This window comes from Lactuca saligna, chromosome 9 (assembly GCF_052625555.1).
Source record: "Lactuca saligna cultivar CGN05327 chromosome 9, ASM5262555v1, whole genome shotgun sequence".
In the NCBI taxonomy this organism is placed as follows: Eukaryota; Viridiplantae; Streptophyta; class Magnoliopsida; order Asterales; family Asteraceae; genus Lactuca; species Lactuca saligna.
Window position 1 is genome coordinate 12,182,700 of NC_136425.1, and position 10,671 is coordinate 12,193,370.

At 32.2% G+C, this 10,671-nt stretch overlaps 3 protein-coding genes across 4 annotated transcripts; 2 read left to right on the forward strand and 1 right to left on the reverse strand.

Annotated features, from left to right (window-relative positions):
• Window positions 1-347: 347 nt before the first annotated feature.
• LOC145017225 (Ribosomal protein L17 family protein) lies at window positions 348-1,671 on the forward strand. The gene is made up of 2 exons (XM_078975287.1): window positions 348-639; window positions 1,134-1,671. Exons 1-2 carry the CDS (start codon window positions 429-431, stop codon window positions 1,541-1,543), a joined length of 621 nt encoding a protein of 206 aa, XP_078831413.1. The 5' UTR covers window positions 348-428; the 3' UTR covers window positions 1,544-1,671.
• A 2,030-nt stretch (window positions 1,672-3,701) lies between these two features.
• On the forward strand, window positions 3,702-8,386 carry LOC145015162 (ABC transporter B family member 25, mitochondrial-like). Of its 2 annotated transcripts, none has more exons than XM_078973610.1 (19): window positions 3,702-4,201; window positions 4,447-4,668; window positions 4,764-4,950; window positions 5,064-5,169; window positions 5,252-5,354; window positions 5,441-5,548; window positions 5,649-5,732; window positions 5,825-5,885; window positions 5,971-6,116; window positions 6,207-6,323; window positions 6,503-6,588; window positions 6,667-6,755; window positions 6,891-6,946; window positions 7,146-7,226; window positions 7,379-7,444; window positions 7,531-7,623; window positions 7,707-7,771; window positions 7,849-7,984; window positions 8,092-8,386. In XM_078973610.1, the coding sequence occupies exons 1-19, from the start codon at window positions 3,908-3,910 to the stop codon at window positions 8,230-8,232; spliced, it is 2,241 nt and encodes a 746-aa protein (XP_078829736.1). In that variant the 5' UTR covers window positions 3,702-3,907; the 3' UTR covers window positions 8,233-8,386. The 2 variants fall into 2 exon arrangements, with proteins under 2 accessions (XP_078829736.1, XP_078829737.1); XM_078973611.1 differs by having other exon boundaries at window positions 4,450-4,668.
• Window positions 8,387-8,677: 291 nt separating this feature from the next.
• On the reverse strand, window positions 8,678-8,965 carry CLE45 (CLAVATA3/ESR-RELATED 45). Its single transcript, XM_078974448.1, has one exon. The coding sequence runs from the start codon at window positions 8,963-8,965 to the stop codon at window positions 8,678-8,680; it is 288 nt and encodes a 95-aa protein (XP_078830574.1).
• Between the last annotated feature and the right edge of the window lie 1,706 nt (window positions 8,966-10,671).

Consider the following 10,671-nt stretch of genomic DNA (forward strand, 5'->3'; position numbering starts at 1 on the left):
CAAAGTTATCTTCCTTTCCTACCATATTAAATGTTAACATGAATCATATTTAATGAAATTTGTAATATTTTAATCCGTTTGTCACAATTTAATATGAAGAGGATGATAATAGGAATAAAACATAAGAGAATATTTAATTTCTGTTTTTTTAAATGTTAGGAACTCACCACATCATTTTTTCAATTGTCTTGGTTTTATATGTATTGAGAATTTGAGATACGTCTTTGTAAACACCAAATGAAAAGAATTTATTGATATCGGGGTCTATATAGAATATGTTTGAAATTCAGGGGTTAGATTATAAAAATGGATGGGGAAAAGATATCCAGTTATCCATTACAAAACACCATCTTCACCATCACCAACAAATTCATAGCTACAATTGCAGAGTGAACGCCCCCTCCTCGGGCCATAATCGAAGCAAAAAGATGGCCAGCGCCACAACTACATGGAGCATGTCGTCTCTGAAATCGTCACTCCCTTCGATTTCTTGTTCGATTTCTTCAAATCCCCATTCTTCAGTTCGCTGTTCATTTCGGCCCCCAACGTTTACGCGGTCTAAACCTAATTCGAAGCCTGTTTTTGGATCTTTCCTTGGTCTCGCCCCTCTCCATCCACTTCTGAATCTCACTTCTTCAGGTAAAGCGTATAATATATTCGACTGTCTGTTCTTCTGTGCTATAATGTAGAATATGGTGTCGGTTTGATGTATTTTCTGCTGTGCATTTGGTTATTACTGATAATTTTGTGCAAATTTAGGCTGGTTTTAACCTTGTTTGCTTACATAAGTTTGATTGATTTGATGGATATAATTTTGGTCTTAGAAGGATGTTACAGTAGGAAGAAATTCTAGGTTTTATCGAATAAAGGACACAGTAAGGGCTGATCATAGTCTTAAACAGTAATATGATTGTCGAACATTGGAAGCAAGTTTTAGGTTATCAGTTTGCTGATAAACCTTACCCTAAAAAGATTCCACATTTGCATCAAATTAGGCAAAAGCAGAGTCTGGAGAATGTTTTCTTCACAAACAATCATCTCCATACCATGAATGTAAATCTTTAGCATGAACCAATGGTTTTGACCATAACTTTGTTTAGCCTTGCTATAATCTTGTTCAAATTTGGTATCAGGAAACAATGGTTTTGAGCATAACTTCACCATTATTGACAATGGTGGCCGTGTGTCTGCCATGAGACATGGAAGGCGGGTCCCGAAGCTGAATCGGCCACCTGACCAACGCAAAGCACTCCTTCGTGGCCTAACCACTCAACTTCTAAAGCACGGGCGGATCAAAACCACAAGGGCAAGGGCCAGTGCTGTGAGAAAGTATGTGGACAAGATGATCACTTTGGCTAAAGAAGGTTCACTTCATAAAAGAAGACAAGCTCTTGGCTTTATCTATGAAAAGCAAATCGTGCATGCGTTGTTTGCAGAGGTCCCTGAAAGGTATGGTGAAAGAAATGGAGGGTATACAAGAATTATAAGAACTCTGCCTAGGAGAGGGGATAATGCACCCATGGCATATATTGAGCTTGTTTAGGTTCTGTGATTCTGTTATTGTTATTGTTATTGTTACTGTTTAGACTTTTTTTGAACTTCTATCGGTGTATAATATGATTTTGGATGTGTTCTAATGCTGGTCATGCTCAATGCACTTATCATTGCTGACTTTCGGGTTTGGCCATTTGTTTTAAAAGATGCAAACTTGTGTTGTTTTTGTTGTTGAATGTGATATGGAGTTTTGTTTAGGGCCTATGGATGCTCTTTTTAGAGCTGGTTATGTTGTCTGTGAAGTCAGCAATTATCAGTTTTTAATGTTTGAATCAACTTATTGTTCTTATTATCATATTATATAATTGATCAACGTTCTATTAGTTTCTTTTTAATTAGGGATAATGTCATAAAAACCCTTAAGTTTGACAGAAAATGTTGTTTTTACCCTTTGACAGATTTTTAGTTTGTTTATGCTGCAAACTTATCATTTTTTTGTCGGTTTTGCTCTTTTACCTGTAATAATAGGTTTTCAGGTTACCGTGAATTATTTTTTGCCAAAAAACCTTAAGTTTCCAAATATTTTGCAAAAAAACCCTTAAAATGATAAACATAAAACTATATATATATATATATATATATATATATATATATATATATATATATATATATATATATATATATATATATATATATGATAAAACTAAATAATTTTTAAAAATTTAAATGTCAAAAGTTTATATCAGACTAATATAAGTTTTACTGGATTTATATTATTAAACAAAAATTTGAAACATATTTTTAGTTTTACGTACAATAAATTTTATATTGGTTCGGTATAAAATTTTTATTTTTAAATTTTAAAAAAGTTATATAGTTTTATCGAAATTTGAATATATTCCTTAATTCATACTTAAACTTTTCAAAGTAATATTAAAAACATCTATTAGCTAATAATTAACTATGCTAAAATAGTTAAACATATGAATAATATGATACTTAAGTTCAATTAATTTTTTAAAGGAAAAAAATATTTTTATGTTTAAAAGGTTCGTATTACAGAAATAATAATGTATCATATTTTTTGGAGTTGTTGTATATATCCTTCACTCCTAAAGCGATTTTGGAGGTGATCATAGTCACTATATGGTGACATAATTTCCATGCATTTTTTTTTAAAAGAGAATGAAAATATTTTATATGTTTAAAAGTTTTGTATTTCAGAAATAATAATATTATTATATTTTTTTTTCTAAAAATAAATATAGTTGTATAAGTTATTATTTCTAAAACAAAAACATAAACATTTTAAACATATAAAATATAAATGTATTTGTCTAATTTATTATATAAATATATTTATTTTTATGAAAAATATGATACATTGTTATTTTTGAAATACAAACCTTTAAACATATAAAATATTTTTATTTTCTTTTTAAAATAATTAACTGAATTTAATTAATGTCATATTATTCATATGTTTAACTATTTTATCAAAGTTAATTATTAACTAACAAACGTTTTTAATTTTACTTTGAAAAGTATAAATATTAATTAAGGAATATACTCAAATTTTGAAAAAACTAGATAACTTTTTTTAAAATTTAAATATAAAAAGTTTATATCGAACAAATATAAAATTTATCGTACATAAAGCTAAAAATATGTTTCAATTTTTGGTTTCATAATATAAGTCCGGTAAAACTTATATTAGTTTGATATAAACTTTTGACATTTAAAATTTTTAAAACTATTTAGTTTTATCAAATATCGAATATATATATATATATATATATATATATATATATATATATATATATATATATATATATATATATATATATTTTAAATTTTAACGGTTCAAAATATTTGGAAACTTAAGGGTTTTTTCGCGGTAACCTGGAAACCTGTTATTATAGATAAAAAAGGCAAAATCAACAAAAAAAAAAATGACAAATTTGCAGCATAAACAAACCAAAATTTATCGAAAGGTAAAACCGACATCTTCTGCGAAGCTTAAGACTTTTTATAACATTATCCATTTTAATTATGCATAAGATCTGATAAATAAAATACCAAACACATTTTCAATATATTTTATTATTCAAATTAATTATTTTTTGTATTATTTGACCAAAATAAAAATGCTCGAAATTACGGTATCCTATCATTTTAATTTTACCTTTTAGCAATCTCAGTTTGTCCATTTCTTCAACGGATTGAATATTGCATACTTCAAACAAACCCTTTGAAGTCCCCGCCGGTGATCTCGCCGCCACGAATTCAATTTGCTGACTACTCTTTTCCTACACCCATTTAGGGTTCTACCCATTTTTTAAATCCAACGACGTGTTCACATCGTAGTCAACGAATTTTCAATCCAATGCCAGCTCCATTATATTGAACAAATATGCAATCAACGATGGCCACAAGGTGCATTAGGGCTCGTGAACTCATTCTTCGGACTACAACCAACAAGATGATGATGGGTTCGAGCCACAGCTGTAGTAGTAGTAGCGTTTCTCGTTCACTCCTCCCACAAACTTTCATTAGTGGTTCACACAGTTTCAGTAATCGTGTTTTAGTCAGACAGCTTGCCATCCAACCGCCAAATTCATGGGGTGGTTCAAGGAACTCTACGCGCTTTTTCAGACAGTTAACTGCGTTTGTCTCGGATTTCTCCTCTATTCCCCCGAAAAAACCTGTAAGTTTGTGCGCTTACGTTTGATATTGATTATAAAGAATTTCTTGGGCAGGAGGTTATTAAAATGTTGGTTGGTCATGGCGTTTGATGAAAATCGAATGTATCATAGCTTTTTTGTAGTTAAATTAGTTTTCTGATGATTAATATTGAGATAAAACACTTATTTCTGCAAAAGAAAGTTGCACTTTTATGTTACAAAGTGAGTCATGTTTTAATTTGCTACTAATTTACATAATTGTAATTAGCAGGGTTCAGTGCCAAATGGGTTTGCTTCATTAACAACATCAAGCGGAGAACAAGGAACAAAGCAGAAAAAGGAAGATGATGAAAAGAATCTTGTTACAAAAGGGGATGAAATTAGTAACACCAAGATTCTTAGTACACTTGCAAAAATCTTATGGATGAAAGATAACTTGGAGTTCAAGCTGCGAGTACTCACTGCCTTAGGTTTCTTGGTTGGTGCCAAGGTGAGTGCTCAGGGCCATGCTGGCGGGTCTATCCATGCCCTATTGACCCGACCCAAAAGTTTACCTTTTTTTGACCCATACCCATTTTGTTTCAGGTAATGAATGTTCAAGTTCCATTCTTGTTCAAGCTAGCTGTTGATTGGTTAACAACAGCAACAGGGAATCCTAGTTCAGTTGCAGAGTTTGCAGCTTCTAATCCAACAGCTTTAGCTGTTTTCGTGAGTCCTGCAGCTGTGTTGATTGGTTATGGTATAGCAAGAACAGGGGCTTCTGCTTTCAACGGTACTTCACTATGAAGTAATTGCTTATGCTTGTCTTCACATTTATATATATCTAAAAAATTATATCTAATAATAAAACAAACTATGAATGTATGTTGCTATGTTTTGCTCCAGAATTGAGAACTGCAGTGTTTTCAAAGGTGGCACTTCGGACCATTAGATCAGTTTCAAGGAAAGTATTTGCACATTTGCATGAACTTGATCTACGATATCATCTAAGGTATATTATAAAAACCATAAATGTAACATTAATTCAAAATCCTGTTAGTGGATTTGTTTCTTATTGATATTTTTGTTTGCAGTCGAGAAACTGGGGCTTTAAATCGAATTATTGATCGTGGTAGCCGAGCTATTAATTTCATCCTTTCAGCCATGGTATTCAATGTTGTTCCAACTGTATTAGAGGTAACCTTTCTTTATCTATGTAATAATGGTTTAATCACTATAGAAAATAGTTAAAATGGTGAAAATACTCTAACATGTGTTTTCAGATTGTTATGGTAGGAGGTATTCTCGCGTACAAATTTGGATCAGTGTTTGCATTGATTACATCTTTGTCTGTTGCTGCATACGTTGCCTTTACTTTGACTATAACACAAGTATGCCTTTTTTTAATATAAGATTGCCTTTTAAGCTCTAAAGAAAGTTGAGAGAAGAATATGTTACTTATATGCACTTTTCTATATTTTAATTTTCTAGTGGAGGACTAAATTTAGGAAGATAATGAACAAAGCTGATAATGATGCAAGCACAAGGGCAATCGATTCTCTTATAAATTATGAGGTGAGGAGTTCTTGTGCAAATATAATATGTAAGATCACAATTTACCTTTCGTTATTTTTTCTTTATCTTACAACTTTTTTTTTCTCCTTTAGACTGTGAAGTATTTCAACAATGAGCAGTTTGAAGCTGATGAGTATGATAAGTATTTAAAGAGTAAGTAGTTTTTTTGCTACTCTCCTTACACAGATTTATGTATGTGGAAAGGGTAAAAAATTAAGTTTTATAATGTTTACCTCAGGGTATGAAGATGCTGCCTTGAAGACACAACGTAGTCTTGCTATTTTAAACTTTGGTCAAAGTTTAGTATTCAGTACTGCTCTTTCAGCTGCTATGGTGTTGACTTCAAATGGCATATTGAATGGTCAAATGACTGTTGGTGATCTGGTATTATACCTTTTTGAGTCTCATATAATTCTGACAAATATAATTTATGAAGTGGTGTTACAAACTATAAACTATGGGGATTATGCACAGGTTATGGTGAATGGGCTCTTATTCCAACTCTCTCTTCCTCTGAATTTCCTTGGAAGTGTGTATCGTGAAACTGTGCAGAGTCTTGTTGACATGAAATCCATGTTTCAGCTGCTTGAGGTACTTCCATAGATTGAAGTGTTTTATTGTTATTTTATATATGCAAGAAACAGCAATGTACTTTTCCTATATTTCATATAAACCGGAGCCTATGTGATAAATATGTCAGTAAAGAAGAATATATTATATATATATATATATATATATATATATATATATATATATTTTTGAATGTACAGGAGAAGGCGGAAGTGGGAAATGCAGATGATGCAAAGGCTTTAAAGTTAGGAGGAGGTAGCATTGAATTTGAAGATGTTCATTTCAGGTAATAAGTAATGATTGATAAAAGGTAATTATTTTTGGATTTAAGTTGCTGATATGTGGTCTGGTGTGGTTATTTTAGTTATCTACCAGAAAGAAAGATTCTTGATGGGATATCTTTTGTGGTTCCATCTGGGAAAAGTGTGGCTATTGTTGGAACTAGTGGCAGTGGTAAACTTTCTCATCTCTTTTTTTTAAAAGTAAATGTAAATGTATTTAGTGATTGTAGTACAATTAGGCTTCAAAATCATATATATTGAATTTTTTTTTGCATCAAAGTCACGTTTCTTATATATAAATGTGCAGGGAAATCAACTGTCCTTAGGATGATATTCAGGTTCTTTGACACCAATTCTGGCACGGTAAGTGATTATTTTTTTGCATCAAGTCGCATTTCTTCAAAGTGGTCTATCCCATTCCATCATGCATAGAGTTTTTTTCTTCTTAATTCAATGGAATAAATAATTCCATTCCTTTGTCAAAGGATTTAGTCACACCTAACTTACTACTTACTAGGTGGTATAATATCTAAAGTATAAGACTTTCCTATATATATGACAGGTGAGGGTAGATGGTCAAGATGTACGAAAAGTTACGCTCGAAAGCCTTAGAAAATATATCGGCGTGGTCCCGCAGGATACGGTAAGTTCAAGAAACATCACCGATCACGTTTTTATTATTATTATTTTTTTTGACTTATTTATTCAAGTTTTGAGTTGTTAAGTTATTTACATTTCTCTTTTAAGTCTTTAAGTGAGATTGAAGCACCCTTGTCTTTGTTTCTTTGAGCACAGGTATTATTCAACGATACAATTTTTCACAACATCCATTATGGCCATCTTTCAGCTACACCTGAAGAGGTTGTTCCTTTGTGACATCACTTAATAGTATGTATTAAAACGGGAGCTTCATTTTGATTTTTGACTGACCAATTGACTTAATGCAGGTGTATGATGCTGCTCGAAAAGCAGCAATTCATGACACTATTATGAACTTCCCCCAAAAATACTCCACTCTAGTTGGTGAACGTGGTCTCAAGGTAACAACCATATTAAACTATGATGAGTGGATATTTTAATACACAAATAATGTGTTGTTTTTCATATTCTTAATTGTTAACAGCTTAGTGGGGGTGAGAAACAAAGAGTGGCTCTGGCTCGTGCCTTCCTGAAAGCTCCTCCTATTTTGTAAGTCTCCATTGCTTTTCAACTGTAACTGTAAATGATTTTATTATCATAATAACATTTCTGTTTGATTGACACAGGCTGTGTGATGAAGCAACAAGTGCTCTGGATAGCACAACAGAAGCAGAGATACTGACAGCATTGAGGTCACTTGCCAATAACCGAACAGCAGTCTTTGTTGCTCATAGGCTTACAACTGCAATGCAGTGCGACCAGGCAACCCCCTTCCCCTTCCTCTTTTTATTTTTTAATTCTAAAAATAAAAAAATAAAAAAAAAAACATTTTCTTATGTTATCGTGGGCTAAATATTTGTTTGATTCAGATTATTGTGCTGGAGAACGGGAGGGTGGTGGAGCAGGGTGCTCATGAAGCTCTGTTGTCAAATGGTGGTAGATATTCACAACTCTGGTCACAGCAAAACAACACAGTTGATGCTCTTGATGCAGCTATCCCATCAAATTAGATTACAAGCTTTAATTATAATTATTATTATTCTTCATGTTGATGGATTTTTGTTTCTTTAAAAAACAAAAAAACATACCTAGTCAAATCATTTTTCAGCTACTTGTATAGTTTTTTCTTGTGTTAATGTTGATGGCTGTGTGATACGTTGTGTATATCTTCTCCAGTTTTACAATATCCAATTTGTTTCAACTAAGCCACATAGCGATTGTAAGTGTTTATAGCTTTGTGTATTTAAAACTCTCAACATCAAAACGCAACTTGATTTATAAAGCACTTCTCTTAATTCCAAAAAAATAAAAATAAAAACTGATTATGCACAATGCTAAGTAGTAAAACCTCATAAAACAAAATAGAAATAACATTTATAGATTCACATGACCTTCTGTTTTCAACTTCTTCCATCTTCACATAATCAATCTCTTCCCTAAGCTGTCTTCAAAACATCAAGCTCGATTGTGGATGGGGTCTGACCCTTTCCTTACTGTTCTTTTGCTTGATTGACAACAACTGAATTTCTTGTTTACAGCTTCCTCAGATGATGGATTTCTTTTAGGATCATCCATGTCAATCACTGCCTTAAGCATGCGATGATTCATCACTAATCCATGGTCTTGTTTTGTGAATCTTAGTTCAATCCCTACACTTCTGATGCCAGAAACCGTATATGGTTCAACTGCTAATATCCCAATGCAGGTAACAAATATGAATAGCTTATGACTACCAGGAATCATAGTTCATATGTAAACGAGATAAGTGGTAAGAGAGAGAGAGAGAGTGTGTTTCCTTTAAAACAAGAAGGAAACAAGTAAGACTGATAGCTTAGTCTTACATGTGTACATCTAATACCCGGATTTATATATATAGAGAGAGAGTAAATGAGGTGTAGGACCCACGTGGCCTAGAAGAAGTTCCAGATTTATTCCAATCATCAGCCTTCAATCTATAAGCAGAATAAAGAAAGTAAAAGAATCTGACTAGGATGAATAAAGGAAAATGGAACAGTACCCTTGAGAAGCTAAGCATCTTTTTCCTTCCTCTTTGCTTTTGTCTACTAATGAAAGACCAAACCATTAACCATTGTCTCCAACTCCATTATATATATCTTGCCACATCAGCATACCCATGTGGCAATATCATGAAGGGTATTTTGGTATTATTACTTTTGCTTAGTTAGTAAGAAAAGAGAGACATGAGCAGCAAAACACCAAATAGGCCTTGTGTTTGGCTAGTCGGAAAGAAGAATAGTGAAAAAGCATTAAAAAAAATTAGACAAACTTATAAAAAACATATACTTTATGCGCTTTGAAGATCTCACTTTAGCATTCCAAGCTCTGTTTCCCATGCAACAAAAAGAACAGTCTCAGATTCTTGTGCTAAATGTGTTTCTTTGCTTTTCTTTATTTTGCTCTCATTCAAAACTAATCGTGCTCTCTCTCATCATCATCAAGGTGGAACATTCTAATTAAAGCTCATGTTTTTATGCTTTATCGATCGGATTTGATGGGTTTCAAGATCAAAGGGAAGATGACAATTGTTTATTGATCTGATCTCAATAAGGATAATAAAGATTTTGGCAAGGGTACATAAAAGTTAGATTCAAATGTGATGTACTTATTAGATACACTTGCTTCCTCACTTAAAGTAGAATATAATGTCATGATCTGAATCTTTAGCATTTTATACTAGTTATATAAATAGAAGCTCATAATTCAAAAAACTTGTGAGATATTGGCTTTGCAGCTTGTAGATTCTCTCAAGCCTGGTCTTAAAGAAATTGCTTTTGTTAACTTTAGTGCAAATTTTGGGTCCATTATCAAGTTATGCATCAAAATTCAAAATACTCTCCACAATTATAAGCAAATAATAAAAAGAGAAACAGAAAATGAATATTCAGGGTCTATTATAAATTCATAGTACAACTATCAATGCAATGAGTAATCCCTATAATGGATTTATGGAGATGGGACACAAGTTGTTGCAAGTTCAATGGTTTTATGTAAATTGGAATTTGATTCAAAATTTATGCTAAAAGGCGGGTGAAGGTATTTTTGCAAGAGGACAATAGGAATGTCACTATTAATGAGTTCTATGCTAAAGATGAATGCTTTATTGGTTACATTACCACCATTTATTCTATATGTTTTATAAAAGCAAGATTTAGATACGTGACATAAGACCGAGAGAGAGAGAGAGATATTGTGACAAATATAGAATTCAAGATCTTCGATAACAGTTATTTTTATTGCTTGAAAACCTAAACATAAGTTTTTTAGACGCTTACTATTATCCAAAGGCCTCGCAAAAACTTTATGCCAAACAAGCAAAATCTATCACAAGCTCAACTTGCTATTATGGCAATATGGCCCCACCCGAACACCCGCTTCATTTGGTAAATTGCAGCTCAATTTTCATTTTGTCCACAAAATAAACCCAACTT

What these genes read in the sequence shown, in the direction of transcription:
- LOC145017225 (XM_078975287.1), top strand. Translation starts at nt 429, where the DNA reads ATGGCCAGCGCCACAACTACATGGAGCATGTCGTCTCTGAAATCGTCA. An exon ending in TCTGAATCTCACTTCTTCAG is followed by an intron (nt 640 to 1,133) that starts GTAAAGCGTATA and finishes ATTTGGTATCAG; the next exon opens with GAAACAATGGTTTTGAGCAT.
- LOC145015162 (XM_078973610.1), top strand. Translation starts at nt 3,908, where the DNA reads ATGCAATCAACGATGGCCACAAGGTGCATTAGGGCTCGTGAACTCATT. An exon ending in ATTCTCTTATAAATTATGAG is followed by an intron (nt 5,733 to 5,824) that starts GTGAGGAGTTCT and finishes TTTCTCCTTTAG; the next exon opens with ACTGTGAAGTATTTCAACAA. An exon ending in GTATGATAAGTATTTAAAGA is followed by an intron (nt 5,886 to 5,970) that starts GTAAGTAGTTTT and finishes TGTTTACCTCAG; the next exon opens with GGTATGAAGATGCTGCCTTG.
- CLE45 (XM_078974448.1), bottom strand. Translation starts at nt 8,965, where the DNA reads ATGATTCCTGGTAGTCATAAGCTATTCATATTTGTTACCTGCATTGGG.